General features: G+C 48.7%; 4 protein-coding genes across 4 annotated transcripts; 1 reads left to right on the plus strand and 3 right to left on the minus strand.

Moving 5' to 3' along the window:
* Positions 1-2,783: 2,783 nt before the first annotated feature.
* Positions 2,784-4,009, minus strand: F5B22DRAFT_472881 (uncharacterized protein). Its single transcript, XM_047972169.1, has 3 exons — positions 3,385-4,009; positions 3,148-3,234; positions 2,784-3,068 (listed from the first exon to the last, which is right to left on the minus strand). Exons 1-3 carry the CDS (start codon positions 3,791-3,793, stop codon positions 2,977-2,979), a joined length of 588 nt encoding a protein of 195 aa, XP_047826474.1. The 5' UTR covers positions 3,794-4,009; the 3' UTR covers positions 2,784-2,976.
* A 451-nt stretch (positions 4,010-4,460) lies between these two features.
* Positions 4,461-5,654, minus strand: F5B22DRAFT_473010 (uncharacterized protein). The gene is made up of 2 exons (XM_047972170.1): positions 5,263-5,654; positions 4,461-5,091 (listed from the first exon to the last, which is right to left on the minus strand). Exons 1-2 carry the CDS (start codon positions 5,434-5,436, stop codon positions 4,567-4,569), a joined length of 699 nt encoding a protein of 232 aa, XP_047826475.1. The 5' UTR covers positions 5,437-5,654; the 3' UTR covers positions 4,461-4,566.
* Positions 5,655-6,274: 620 nt separating this feature from the next.
* On the plus strand, positions 6,275-7,884 carry F5B22DRAFT_624753 (uncharacterized protein). Its single transcript, XM_047976142.1, has 3 exons — positions 6,275-6,607; positions 6,732-6,967; positions 7,046-7,884. The coding sequence occupies exons 1-3, from the start codon at positions 6,415-6,417 to the stop codon at positions 7,466-7,468; spliced, it is 852 nt and encodes a 283-aa protein (XP_047826476.1). The 5' UTR covers positions 6,275-6,414; the 3' UTR covers positions 7,469-7,884.
* A 757-nt stretch (positions 7,885-8,641) lies between these two features.
* Positions 8,642-12,929, minus strand: F5B22DRAFT_650947 (autophagy-related protein 11-domain-containing protein; the record flags this gene model as incomplete). The annotated part of the gene is made up of 3 exons (XM_047979389.1): positions 8,642-12,580; positions 12,638-12,749; positions 12,856-12,929. 3 exons carry the CDS (start codon positions 12,927-12,929, stop codon positions 8,642-8,644), a joined length of 4,125 nt encoding a protein of 1,374 aa, XP_047826477.1.
* Between the last annotated feature and the right edge of the window lie 541 nt (positions 12,930-13,470).

Consider the following 13,470-nt stretch of genomic DNA (forward strand, 5'->3'; position numbering starts at 1 on the left):
AAAAAAAAAAAAAAAAAAAAAAAAAAAAAAAAAAAAAAAAAAAAAAAAAAAACAACAAAAAAAAAAAAAAAAAAAAAAAAAAAAAAAAACTTTTTTTTCTGTAGAGCATACCTCAATTATGTTTCTCTCGATATCCATCCCTGCTGCCTATTCTTAGATTTCTTTGAACCCGAGCCCATCTTGAACCCCCCGTATTCGACCCTGGCTTCGCGCGCCTCGGCCTACCAATGAGAAGAAGGTTGGTCGTGGCATCACGACAAGACAGGAAGTCGTACATAGACGTGTAAGTCGTATATACACGCCAAGGTGATAGGTAAGATGGAAAATCCCAAGATCTCACCATCTTCCACGGAAGATGCCGCATTTTTTCAGAGTTTATAGCAACCAAGGCAATTTCGCTTCACAGACGCCCCTCAATCCTCCCGCTCATCATGTGACTTACTTTCCATATATCTCTACACATATAAAGTTACCTTGCCCAATAAAAGACCAATGACAGAATTATTCTTTCGGGGAATTTATTGAAAATATGCGAACTGTGGCCTTACAGGGGCAACACTTAGTAGGTATCGGAGAACGGGAGGATTTGTTGGGCGCATTTGAAGCGAAATTGCCTTTGTTGCCAAACTCAGAGAATGAATCACGGCAGATACGCGCGGAGCTTACCGTGATGAATAAGACAGTATCCAGCAAAGCGTCTTGGTATAGAGAATATCTACGGAACTTCTTGCGAAGCTATTGGATGTTCCCGTCTAAATACAGAACTCAACGCAGTCAACTAAATGATAGTGCGCTATAATTACAGCGAGTGCAGTAGTATACACACCGCTGTAATACGTCGTATAGTTACACCAAGAGTTGCGCCAAGTCGTTGCCAAGATGCTTGCTTACCTTACTGCGTTGTAACACGATGCTATCTCCGATGACAACTTGTTGTCTAAAACAGGGAGTGCCATGATCGTAAAGTGGCCAGTGTCGGTCTGATTGATTACTCATCTCTTCCAGGCTGAAGAGATTCTGGTTTGCAGTGCCTTTGGATTTGGTCTGTTGGTAATGGGATCGTCCTAGGCTATATAGATGCACTACAGCTGCGATAATGACATGAGCATGTATGCACGTACCATGTACGTAGGACATAACGTGAGAACTTAAAGTGGTTGCCTGTTATCTGCAAGGAGCCTATGCCAGCCAAACCGACGGATCTTCCAATGTCATGTGTAGTACCTTGAACCCGAGGGGTTGTTGTGTGTGAGTTGATGCTTCGATTTTATCTGTCTGCCTAGTCGGTGAGAGTTTCTCTAGTAAGACTGCCAGGCAAAGACAATCTAAGCACGTGAGTAAACATCCTAAACCTCGACAGCCAATGAAGAATGAATGTACATCACTATCGTATAAGTAACGACAGCCTCGCCTGGTGCCGCTCTACCCCGAATAACAAGATACTTAAATAACAAGGTCGTTCCCAACATGCAGCACCCAGCCATAAATATTCACCCGTGCGTGCATGTATAGTGTAGATAGGTGAGTATTCTTCCTGCGCCTAGAGGCGAAAGAGAACATCTCCTCACTGCCAATGCCGTACTACATACCCGTTGTATTCTAGCCCCCCTCTTATGACAAGAAGACGAACATATGGCGACATATGATGCGTCCTCCTCTACCACCGTGCCAGCTTCATTCGCTATGTGCTCCTCTCAGGCACACCGGTCGGTGTGGACAAGGGGTTCATCTTCGTACAACCCCATCGCATCCTCTTAAGATACATACTTCCTTTGGCCTTCCTTATTGAAACCGGGCAAGAAAGAGAGCCGAAAGACAAACTAGCGGGCGGAGAGGTGGTGCATTCCGATGCCTTGGCAAGGCCGGGTGGTTGCCGCTTCTAGACCGTTGCGTCGGTTTGGGGATGAGGGGTGGGAGCGATCCTGTACCTTTCGATGAGAATCGTGCGTGTGTGATTGGCTTGAAATGTGAGTTAAGACGGTAATCGGGAGGGTATCCAATTTCCAGATCCGAACTAGACATGTAGGTTCCTTATTATACGGGTCTCACTCTTGGCTATTTCAAAGACGACACACGCAAGTGAGAGCCTGCAATTCCGGTTTGTGAACCAGTATCGTGAACAAGGATAGATTCTATTGTCCACCTATGCGTTCTTTCTTTACACGGGTTAGGGTTATAACAATCCCCGACTTTGAGACATGAAAAAGCTGTGACTGGGGAAGGTTTATCTAGCACCAGGATGATTCGTCTATCATGTTGTCATCTCGTAGTTTGAATTATTATTTGTGTGGAGATACAATATCTTGTGTCTAAAATTGCTCACCGCATAGCATAATAAACCCGCTTCTATAGGATGCACAACAGTAGCCACCATTATGTATGTTCAAGAGGAGCGAGTAGGAGCATATTGACGAATGTCCTATCAAATTGTGTACCTTCTGGGGGTCAGACACGTGGAAGTCTAGAGCATGACAACAGAGCATTAAGAGCTCTACCTGAAGCGTATAGAGGTGAATTGGTACATATGGGAGAGCGGTCTGATTTGCTCTACAGCCGCGAAGAGAAACTGCAAGGGTTTAATAATGGTTAGCCATGAAGTTCGAAAGTTTTGGAGTCACTTGCGAAAGGATAGATAAGTTGCTTTGAAAATCCATCTGCATCACATATCATAAATAATGCAATAAGAGTGCTCAATGATCCATATTCTAATGCTCGGCATGAAAAGGTAGTTGAAACTTGTTCCGTGCCCACATATATCGGAAAAGTGAGGACAACCACGTATATTCCTTTTTGTCCCTACTGGTGTAGTACTGTGAATAATTTCGTAGTGAATGATGATCGCGATCCCGTTTCCAGATAATCGTAAAAATAAAATTCTATTTTCGTACTCCTCGCTCAGATCTGGATAATAGCGTTTCAGAATTCGTCATGTTAATCGTCATTCGTGATGCGCTTTCGTAGTGTAGAGTAACTGGTTCACCTGCCGTAGAGCTCTCGGTAAGGTGCTAATTGTTGTTCGCCACAGATCCTACTAATTTCGGCGCTAGCTTTCTGATACTCAGAATCCACTGCGAAACTGGGTCAACAACTACAGCTCCAGCCCAAATTTGTGGGCGTTCCGGGAGAACGGAGATTTCAAGCACTTACGTGTTCGGAGGGCTTTATCCCGGCCTTTCCCATCTATGCCATACGCTTTAACGGCTTCGTCAACAGCACGCTGAAATGCGCGCTCCACTACCAGGGCCAAAGTCAGCGACTTCAACAAGAAAATCTAGGACTCCCAAAATAGCTCTAAAACTGTTATATGTGGAGAAACTACATATAACAGTATTGACTTGGTTTTGGCCATCCTAGGATGAAGCAGTAGAGGCAATCAGGCCATACTTTCAGCTTGGACCGCAACGCGCGCGCCGTCAAGTAACAACGCCATGTTGTAATCTCTCAAGGTTTGTTTGATGTGATCGGCCAGCCGAATTTCTGATTCATAGGAAGTGCAAAATTTGCACTTGCCGTCGAGGGTATTTTTCGCGGGGGAGCCAGGAGTGGGCTGAATTAATGATGCTAAAGACGGGGGCGGTGGAACTCCCCGGGAACGGCGGGTCGAAGAACTGGACTGAGTGTTGGAGGCATTGTCGATGGTAAGTTTACCACAAAAAGCCTGATCCGGCTTGCAAGACGAGCACCGAGTTATGAGGTCGCTCAGATGCCTTGCAACAGCGGTGTCTTGCCAACCGTTCTGTCGCGCATGGTTGCAGCCGGGGGAAGTCATGATGACGGTACCGACACAGCACATGGCGATTGATGATAATTATAAACTTGAGGATTCAGTGTGGCTTCGGGTCGATAATACGAGGGTTCAGTAACCAGGACAATGGGATGATTTGGTAAAACGGCACCGGGTTTTGCTTGTCCATTTCAATAAAGTTGATGTTGCCCTGAAACTCGGAACCAGACATTGAACGACCATTTCTACGTGGAGAGCTCATAATGACTAACATAATAGTCAATGGTATTGCACGATTGGCTTTGGCGGTTTTTGTTCGTCCTAAGGAATAGTGGACGGCAAGGCAAGTCGGGTGTAGTGAGCCGGGATTCTGGTGCTATTACATAACAAGATCAAGGCATTGGCCCGGTGACCTTGCGCATTAGTAGCACCGAATTGCGTGCGGGGATGACAGCATGTGCACAAGCGAAGGGTATGAAGGGATATAGGTGTACAGCAGCATATGATGATGATGGAGAACGCATACCAAATGGTCCCTGCACATATTGTCCGCTGGATCTCCGCGGTGACTGCGAGGCGCCTCAAGGCGTCGATTGTGTTCACGATACCAGGTACATACCACCAGTTCATTCACCGGCGAGTTACCACCCAGGATCAGGGCGGTAGTGAGTGCGTTGGAGTCACACAAGTACAGCTAGTCCTGCATTTTGAAAACCACAGAAAGATCAGGAATGTCTCACAATGCCTACACGAATATCTGCTTCTGTGTACGTCTCTGCAGAAACATGTCCAAAGCTTTCGCGCATTCGTGAAAATCACGTGCCCCAGTGGTGGCTACCTGTCTAACACCGCTGAAGATTCCAGAGCTGGTTCATCAACTGTCCAAGACGGCGAGTTGCTTTCGTCATGTCTTTCAGGGCGCCATATCTCTTGCTGCTCTGACGATTAGTTATGTATCCATCAACTTCAAACCGTCGCAGCACGCCCTTGAGCTGATTCTGGGCATAAATGAGATTATCGAAGGCAATGTCCAGCTCTTCTTGGACATTGGCAACAGTCAGGAGCTCCGTGACAGATCCGTTGAAATTCTGAATCCGTGTAGCTAGGGCCTCCAGCCGCTCCCGATTACGGCGTTGTATTGGTGTTGGTTTCTGCGAGTGAGCACTCTGCGTCGGCAGGGGTGGCATAAGTGATGCAGGCGCAATAGCTGAGCTGGGCGTAATAGTAGCTGCAGACGCAATGACGGGAGGTGTTGGAGCGGCATTTTCTTCGTTAATAACGGGAGGGGCTACTTTGACTGTGAGAGAAGTAACAGGCGCAGCAACTGGAGTTGCTGGTTTACGAGAGCTCTGACTTATGCTCCAATCCTATTATATATCAGTGAGTATTTGCAACGAATAATCTACTTTCATAGGAGCACTCGCCTCATACCCCTTTGGGGAGTTTGGGAAACCCGTGAAAAGGTTTGGAGTGTAGTCTGCTTTTAGAGAATTGGAGGATGTGCCTACTTCGGATTTGGCTGGGTTGCTGTCACTTACACTGTTCTCGGCCGAAAACGTGACTCTAGAGGCAAAAAGACAGATACTGGCTGGCTCTTCTTTCATAGCGGGCAATGAGGGACCAATATCCAAGCCCGTCATATGTATATCCGTCACCGTGTTCACCGGGAGCAGGGGGTAGAACAGGCAACTGAGCTGATTATACGCGTACATAGACTTCAATGTCTTTAATGTCTTATCTAGAGAGGTGTGCGGTGATAAGAGCAGCTGAGGTTGAAAAGGCGATGGTGAACGAGCAAGATGTAGGAGGAAGACCCCAGATTATATGACACTCTGCGGTTTCTATCGAAAGATAGAAGAGCTCGAGGGGCGCAAGAGAGGAATTCTGAAGCGTCTCAGACAGTTTGACAGATGAATGGTGGCCATAAAAACGGAAAATGAAAAGGGAGAAGCTCAAACACCTCAACCTTCAATGTTTGCTGGTGAGGCATCTGCAGCCCTGATAGCTGAAGTATGCACTTGGGCATTGACATGCTTTCTAAGCTGTGACTGAACCTCGAGAGCACTTGCCTTGATATCTGCCAAAGGTGAGATATCTCATGTCGAGGAAGTCACACACAGCAAAAGCTACCTGTGTACCTACCTGGTATCTACCTACCTAGGTAGTTATATGTAGGTACATAGTACTGGGTGTCTTTGCACTTGCCATCAATCTCACATCTTTTAGTACTATCGAGATCGTCACTGCTACTAGCATCATTAAGCTTTGACAGCAGGTACCTGCCCGGTACGTACCTATGTAGCCAAGGTATACACTCATAATTCACAGGCAGGCAAGCAATCTCTTGCACATGCATTGATCTTGAAGTTGGGTTATGGAATGGAGGCCAGTGTCTGTCTACATAGATCACCACCCACTTGATCTGTGATACAGCTCTGAGGCTTAAGCTAGGTACTTCAGCAGCTAACTCACTGGCCAAGACTCTACCACACTTCTGATTGGGCCACCAAGTCCAGGAACATAGACCGGCCCACTTAAAAATCGACCACGCCGAAAAACGTCTCGATCATCTATCTAGAGCTTCAAGACCTCCCATTTCGAGAGAGAGATACAGCGAGCCTCGGGCCCCCGTATACGATCATAATCTCCCACCCCCGGACCTGGTCAATTGGGCCGAAGACGTCGACAACATGGCGACACCGCGGCTCGCGCGCTCCCCCACCTGTATGAGCTGTCTCCGGCGGTTAGCATCGCAACAGCCACACCTCCCCTCGCCGCTATCATGGACACAGACCCGTGCGAAGGCGACAAAGGCCGAGCTTGAGGACTTGCAGGGTATTCCGGTGCGCCTGCTGCAAGACATCCCGGGTTTCGGACGGAAACGTATGTCCGCCTCGAAATCCCCCACCAATCTTCAGAGCAATCTCCCAAAGGCTGGGTGGGAGATTCCCAACCAACCTACCAGACGGATAGAGGGAACTGGCTGACTGACGCTCCAACGAAACAGATTCCATAATCCGCGTAAAAGCCGGCCGTATGCGCAACATCTGGTTCCCCAAGGGCGCCGCCGAGTACATGACGAAGCAGCGGTTCACCGAGCTCGGGCTCAGCGAGGGCGCCATCGGCGTGCGCGACCGCACCTTCGGCAAAGAGCTGGTGGTAGAAGCAGAGACAGACAAGAAGAAGCAGACCTCCTCCTCCTCGACGAGTAAGAGCAAGCGCAAGGAAATTCTAGCGCTATCGGTACGCTTCCCTACCTCCCCTGAAAAGCAGTATGCGTGTGAAAACAGGAATGCAATTCGTTAACAATGACATGTACAGCCCGAGGAAGCACAGACCCTCCTCAGCACGCTCCTCCCCGAAGTCCTCGTCTTCCCCCGTATCCCCGTATCCACGACCCCGGCAGAACCAGCCATACCCCGGTCTCCGTCTCTAGCAGCCAATGCCGCGATTTCCACGTCCGACGCCGCAGCAGCGGAAGTGACCCCCATCTTCGGCTCCGTGTCGCGGGGTGACATCCTGGCCGTAATCAAGGAGAACCTAGTCGCGGACCCTAACGGCGGCCGTGTCGCTCTGGAAGACGAATCTCTCGAAATCATCGGCTTGGATCCAGAGTACGACGGCGACAACCGCATTAAGCGCCTCGGCACCTTCCAGGTCCGCATCTCGCCTGGCGTTGGCGCCGAAGGGCGCGTCATTGAGTCTGTGAGCCGTACCGTGCAGGTCGTGCCCGAGTCTTCGTAATCCTATCCCAGCATCGACTAAGGGCAAGAGAGTTCAGAGTCTAATCTACGAGTGATGCACTCTTTGACGGCACGATTATCGCTCAGGAGGGTCTTGGACTCTATGATCCCCGATTGAGTTGCCGTGAGATCATCCTACGTGTGCTGCGACGGCATGATCGAAGGTGAAGTGAAATCTATCCCACGAAAACTAGATGGGATGTGATGTCACAGTCCGAGATATTGCAGCTTGGATATGAGGAACTCAGATACTCACTCCGTGAACTCGTGATGCAATGGGTTCTCGAAATAAACACATAAACTGTCACATACCTATCTATTGTACCATATATACATGCCATGATGTAAATACGATTAGTTAAAACTCCTGACTCATAGATGTACAACATGTATATTTGCCAACAACTTCATTCCTTGTCATTATCGTGGCATGAAAAGAAATCCTAATTAATGGGATGTTGTAATATGTTTATTTCAATGCTCAACGACCAATGAATCGGACAAGGGGTATGCTCATTCTACACTATACATGTAATTCCGTGGGGAAGAGGCCAGAAGTTTAACAAGTCCCCACTGCCTTTCCCAAATCCTCACTTACGCGACACCATATCGCAGCGATCGACTACCTCGTACACCTAGTAAAACCCCCATGTTTCCAACGATAATTCAGTCCAAGACCCCTAATTCCGGTCCGCGCTGAAGCGGTGAAGCGATACCTCATGCTAAGAAAAGACATAAAATGAATTGGGAAAAAAAGATTCCCGAAATAGAATAGAACAGAACGAGGAAACGCCGCTGCTCCTTGCTATTGATAAAAACCAAGTTCATGTTGTCGCAAGCTTCGAAAGAGAGGTAGGGCGCTGGTAGGTCGGTAGGAAGCGTTCGACGTAGGACGCTTGTTGGAGCAAATGTTGTATCATGCATGCATGCCCTTCATCTCCTATCTTTCATCGTCCTGGATAGCTAACATCTAGATTCCACAGTGAATCCCAGACAATGCTCCTCTTGCTCGGGGTATCGCTCGCATCGCGGACGAGCTGCGGCGGTTGATGTTGTCGCCGAAATTGATTCTGCTGCTGCCTTTGCGGTGATGGTGGTAATTCATCGTGATGACGACGACGGTCCTAAGAATTCAATTCCCATCAGTTCGTCCCACTCACTCCACTTTCTAAGTTCAAGGGCCGAAGAGAGAATCAGCGGCATTTCGCACCTCATTAGTGTTAGTATTATTCGCGGGGACCGCCTTTTTACCATTATCGTGATGTCTATTGGGATTTGGTTCTGCCTGTGCATTGCTTGGTCCAGCAGCGGTGCTATGTTCTAGTGTCGGACTGGTGGCATCGAGGACTGGGCTATCAGGATGGGCTACGCGTAGACTGTTCGTTTCGCTGGCCAGTGCGCTACCTTTAGCAGCCGTAGTACCTGCAGCGAAGGGTAGGGCTTTCTTGGAGCCTGAACTGCTACGTCTGCTCTCGAGGCTTTTGCTCAGCGTCCTACTCACACCCTCTATGCCACTATGAGGACCTAGTTTTGACTTGTGCTTTCCGGATTGTCCGTGTGAATGCATATCTGCTATGGCTTCGACTTTATTGGACGCAACTGTCGACTTGCCGAGGCCGGGTGTGGATGGGGCACCTGGTTTGTCTTCTTGTGCATCAGCCAGCCACCAGCGAAGACCATCCGATAGGTCGAATGGATTGTCGTTTTCATCACCCGTGGTGATCGAATCTGTTTCGCCTCCGGAGAGAGCCGAGTTCGCAGACTGAAGGTTCTTGGATAGGTCGACAACGCGTTCCTGAACACTAGTAATCCGCGCCACAAGCCATTCTCGGTTTCGTAGACGATGACCTTCTTGTTCACGGAGGAAGAAGTGTGGACAGCCAACGTTGAAAGCCGCCCAGGCCCCGGCAATTGAATGCTTGGTGGGAAGAAATAACGCTAAATCACCAGCCTTGAAATTCTTATAGGCAATTTTCTCCCGAGCTTCCTTGGCTGCGGCATTAGCGGCATCACGATAGTTACGGGCATCGCGTGCCATCTTGCGGGCTGAGTGTTCGATCTCCTTTACGCGCCGATAGATAATTTCGGAGAACGCATCAATGTCAAAGTTTCCTGGGCCTGCCATGAATGCTTGGTACTGCTCTTCTTCTGCACTGGAGGTTTCGGCGTTCATCCAATAAAGTAATCGTAGGTCAGTGCTGTCAGCCAGATTGCTACCACCTGAAGGTAATGAACGTTTGATGGACGCTCCAGTGTCTGATGCTTCGTTGGGAATTTGCGGTACTCGCTCTGATCGTGGGATCTTTTGAATAACCATTGACCCATCTGTCCGTGTTACTGAGAAGTTAAGACGTTCGAGGAGCCGGATGAGTCGTTCATTCTGAGTATATAGCCGTTGGGCTATATCTTTCGAGCGGGTATTGCGATCTTCGAATCTTGCGTTCAATGTCGCAAGGCTTGATTCAGTTGATCGTAGCTTTTCTTGGAACATTCGCACTTCTTCTTCCAGGCTGCCTACTCGAGACTGCCTAGATGCTAGTTGCTCCGCCATGTCTGCGACCCGTTTCTCCTCCTCCTCAAGACTCTTTCGTAGGGTCTCGGAGCCAGTTTCTCCCTCAGTCATCTTGACTCGCAACTCATTGAGCTGCTCGCGGCCGTCGTTCACCTCAGCTTCTAGAGTAGTACACCTAGCCTTCTCTCTGTCCAATGACTCGCGCAGCCGCACAGATGTCAATTCCTCATTAGATAACTTCTCTTTGGCATCAGCTAACTCTGATTTCACTGTTCTGACGGAAGCATCCGCAAGACCAAGATCAGCTTTCAGTAGAGAAACATCTTGCTCAAGTGATTGGATCTTTGCAAAGATATCGGTTGATTTTGTTACAACAGCATCTACTAGATCGACGAATTCCGAGGGCGCAGTTTCCGTAGGAGACAGTCTGTCGTAGAGTTCTCTAAGTGACCGTGCGTAACCTTCCGTCGCTTCTCGTCCAGCTTCTACCTGCTTGTTCGTGCTCTTAACCAAATCACGAGCCTCGCGAAGTTCCCGCTCTAAGGAAACGCTTCGTTCTCGTTGAACTTTGACTTCGTTGCGTAAGAAGTCTAACTGCCCTTGTGTCTTGGCTGCATCGTCTCTCTTCTCATTGTTAAGGCGATCAATTTCGTCTTGCATCGATTGGACCATTGCATCTTCGGTCTCTTCTAACCGTGTCTTGAGCTGTTTAATCTCCCGGTCATAAGATTTGCGTTCCTCCATGAATTCTCTTTTCAGGGCCTCCATATTGCCCAAAAGGTCTTGCTTGGTTGAGTTGGCTTCATCCCTGTGTTCAGCATGTGTCTGCGCCTCTTTCTGTAAAGCGGCAGAGCGTTCTTTCTCCGTACTTATTTCAGTCTCGAGTTGAGCAATACGTTGTAAAAGACCTTCGTTGTTTTCCGATGCAGACGACTGTCGGCGGTCCTGGGAGGCACGCGACCGTATAGACGTTGAGGAGGAATTGTTCTGATCAGTTTGTTGAGGAAATATCGACGGCCGTGATGCTTGCGTATGCCGATGCAGCAAATCCTCCAATCGACGAACCCGACTTTCTGCTGTCTTTACTCTGCTCTCGAGTTTTGTTTTGTCACCCTGCAAATTTCGGATAAGATCATCGTCTCCTCTGATAAGTAGACCGCTCCGGCCTAATACCGCCTCGTGAACACTGCCGTTCTTGAAAGCCTTGAGTCTTTTATGCTGTTGTTTGGTGGGATTATCTAGATCGCTGATGAGTTTAGCGACATCTGTCGCAACAGTCTCATCAACATTCTGGTGTCGAACCGTGGCTAAGAATTCATCCAGTTCTTGTTTGCTTACTTCTGGCCATCGTTCTTCTTCGCCACGTAGATTAACTTCGAGACCAAGTACATGGTTTACGTTGTTTTCAGGACCATAAGTATTGCCAACCATCTTCTCCCACCTCCGTCTCCTTTTCAGCTCCTCATCTTGGAACAGGGCCATTTCATTAGCGAGAGTAGACGAATCCGTCTTAATCTTCTCCGACCATTCCCGCCTTCTGATAGACTCAACCATGAACGACGCATACATGAATGGGAGCTGTTGGATGAGTCGTAGATAGTCAAACGTAGTCATCTCCTCTTCTACCTGATGCATGAGGTTCATCTGAGATTTGACATCGTGATGGAGTGCGGTAATCTCTGCAATATTGCGCATGAACGCAATACAGTCAGCAGCAACCTCGTTACGAGCTTTGGTGGCATATCGGAGCATCTCATCCATTTCCAAGGCTCGGTTGTGAATACTTGGTAAGAGTTGCTTAGTATGGTTAGCAGCAGTCTTAGAGGCTTGTGATACATCTTTTCCTTGATGCGTATACTGCAGTGTAGTCTGGTAATCGGTATCAATCTTATTGGTAACCGCTTCGATGTCTTCCAATAGTTGTTTGCAGTCGCCTACGTGCTGCATTGCTGAACGCGCGACCAGTTTGTCAAACTCTCGAAATAATTCCTCACATCCACCAAACAATTTGTCTGCAGCCGTATCAAGATCCGAGATCTTGGCGTTATATTTCCGTAACGCCGTTGCCGCAAGCTTTCCTGCCTTGCGCGTCGGATCCGGATCAATTAGGTCTTCTAGAGTAGGCTGGCGAGGCTTCCGAACATCCTGGCCAGTCATGAAGCGTACCATGCTAGCAGATACAGGGACACTTCGGGCTAGCTCAAGATACCCCTCCCATTTCGATGTCAAACTCGCATATTCCTCCTGTGCTGGAGTCGCCCAATTTTTGAAATCGTTATATTTCGGCTCGATCGGTTTTAAGGCGGTGTCAAGGTTCGCAACAGCAGCATCCAAGCACTTGAGCATTACGTCCATCTCTGCATAGCGCTCTTCTGCGGCACTCACCATGTCCCGACAATCTGCGGAGACACGTAGTGCCCAGTCGCGCCGTTTCTTGAAAAGATCTTGCCATGACCGGAGTGAACGTGTATCGTCTATTGAGTTTGGCGCCGGCCCGACCTGGTATGGCTTCGGTTGCGGTGATTCAGAAATAAGAGATGTCGATGTGCCGGGAGAGGACGCTTGCGTAATCCGGATGTCGTACACATAGATCTCTCTCTGCTTGGGCAAAGTTGGTAAGCGCTCCGGTCCAAATCATACTTGATTGGCGATACTGACCTCGGACTGTATTGTTTGGATCTTTATCGTCTTTCCTTGAGAAGTAAGCGCTACAACGTTCTGGGGTGGTATAGCGCTTTGCCGAGCAACCCATTCTTTGAAACCGTCGAGGCTGGTAGGTGAACCTGTTAGTGGGGATCGTTGCTTTGGATACTTGCGATCTATGGTCTAAAGAGACCGAGGCCGGCGGCAGGTAGATGGATGCAGAAAGAACTCACTCGGAAAATTGCCATCCATCAACTTGCAGGCGCTGGCCCGTATGAGCAATCAACACCTGCGTCTGCGTCGCCATGGTGCTTGTTTTCCATCCATCCCTCGGTCACTAACACGCAGAGGAAGCAAGGAACGAGATTCGCGGGGTGACGAGGGCGAGGGCGAAGAGTGGAAGTGAACCCATTCGGCGCGTTACATGAGAGTTGGCTGGAAGGTGAAAGATAATACGGTAAATAAAGAAGCGGAAGTATCCAGAGTCGGGTAAGCAACGTGCTAGTGAATAGATACCGTATCGGGAGCTCTGGGCAGAATGCGATTCGTCCTCAGCCGCTGGAAATAGGTCAGGCTGATAGATCCTGGGACCTAACCAGGCCGTAATGGGGCCAGCGTTCCAATGTCAAGGGACCTGCCTGACCCACTGTACGTATGGAGTCTACCTAAAGCTCAACCCGCAAGTACAACAACAACAACAACAACCAAGGCGGGCCGGAAGGCATGTAGCATTAGGCACGTACAGGATAGGAAGCTTTCTTTCTTTCTACCTGAAAGCTGTTGGCAAAAGCAAAGAGTTGGTGAGTTGGTGAGTGGGTAAGAGGTAACCTTCGTTTAGGTAAGTACTT

This window comes from Xylaria bambusicola, assembly GCF_022495145.1.
Source record: "Xylaria bambusicola strain CBS 139988 unplaced genomic scaffold F5B22scaffold_60, whole genome shotgun sequence".
Taxonomy (NCBI): Eukaryota; Fungi; Ascomycota; class Sordariomycetes; order Xylariales; family Xylariaceae; genus Xylaria; species Xylaria bambusicola.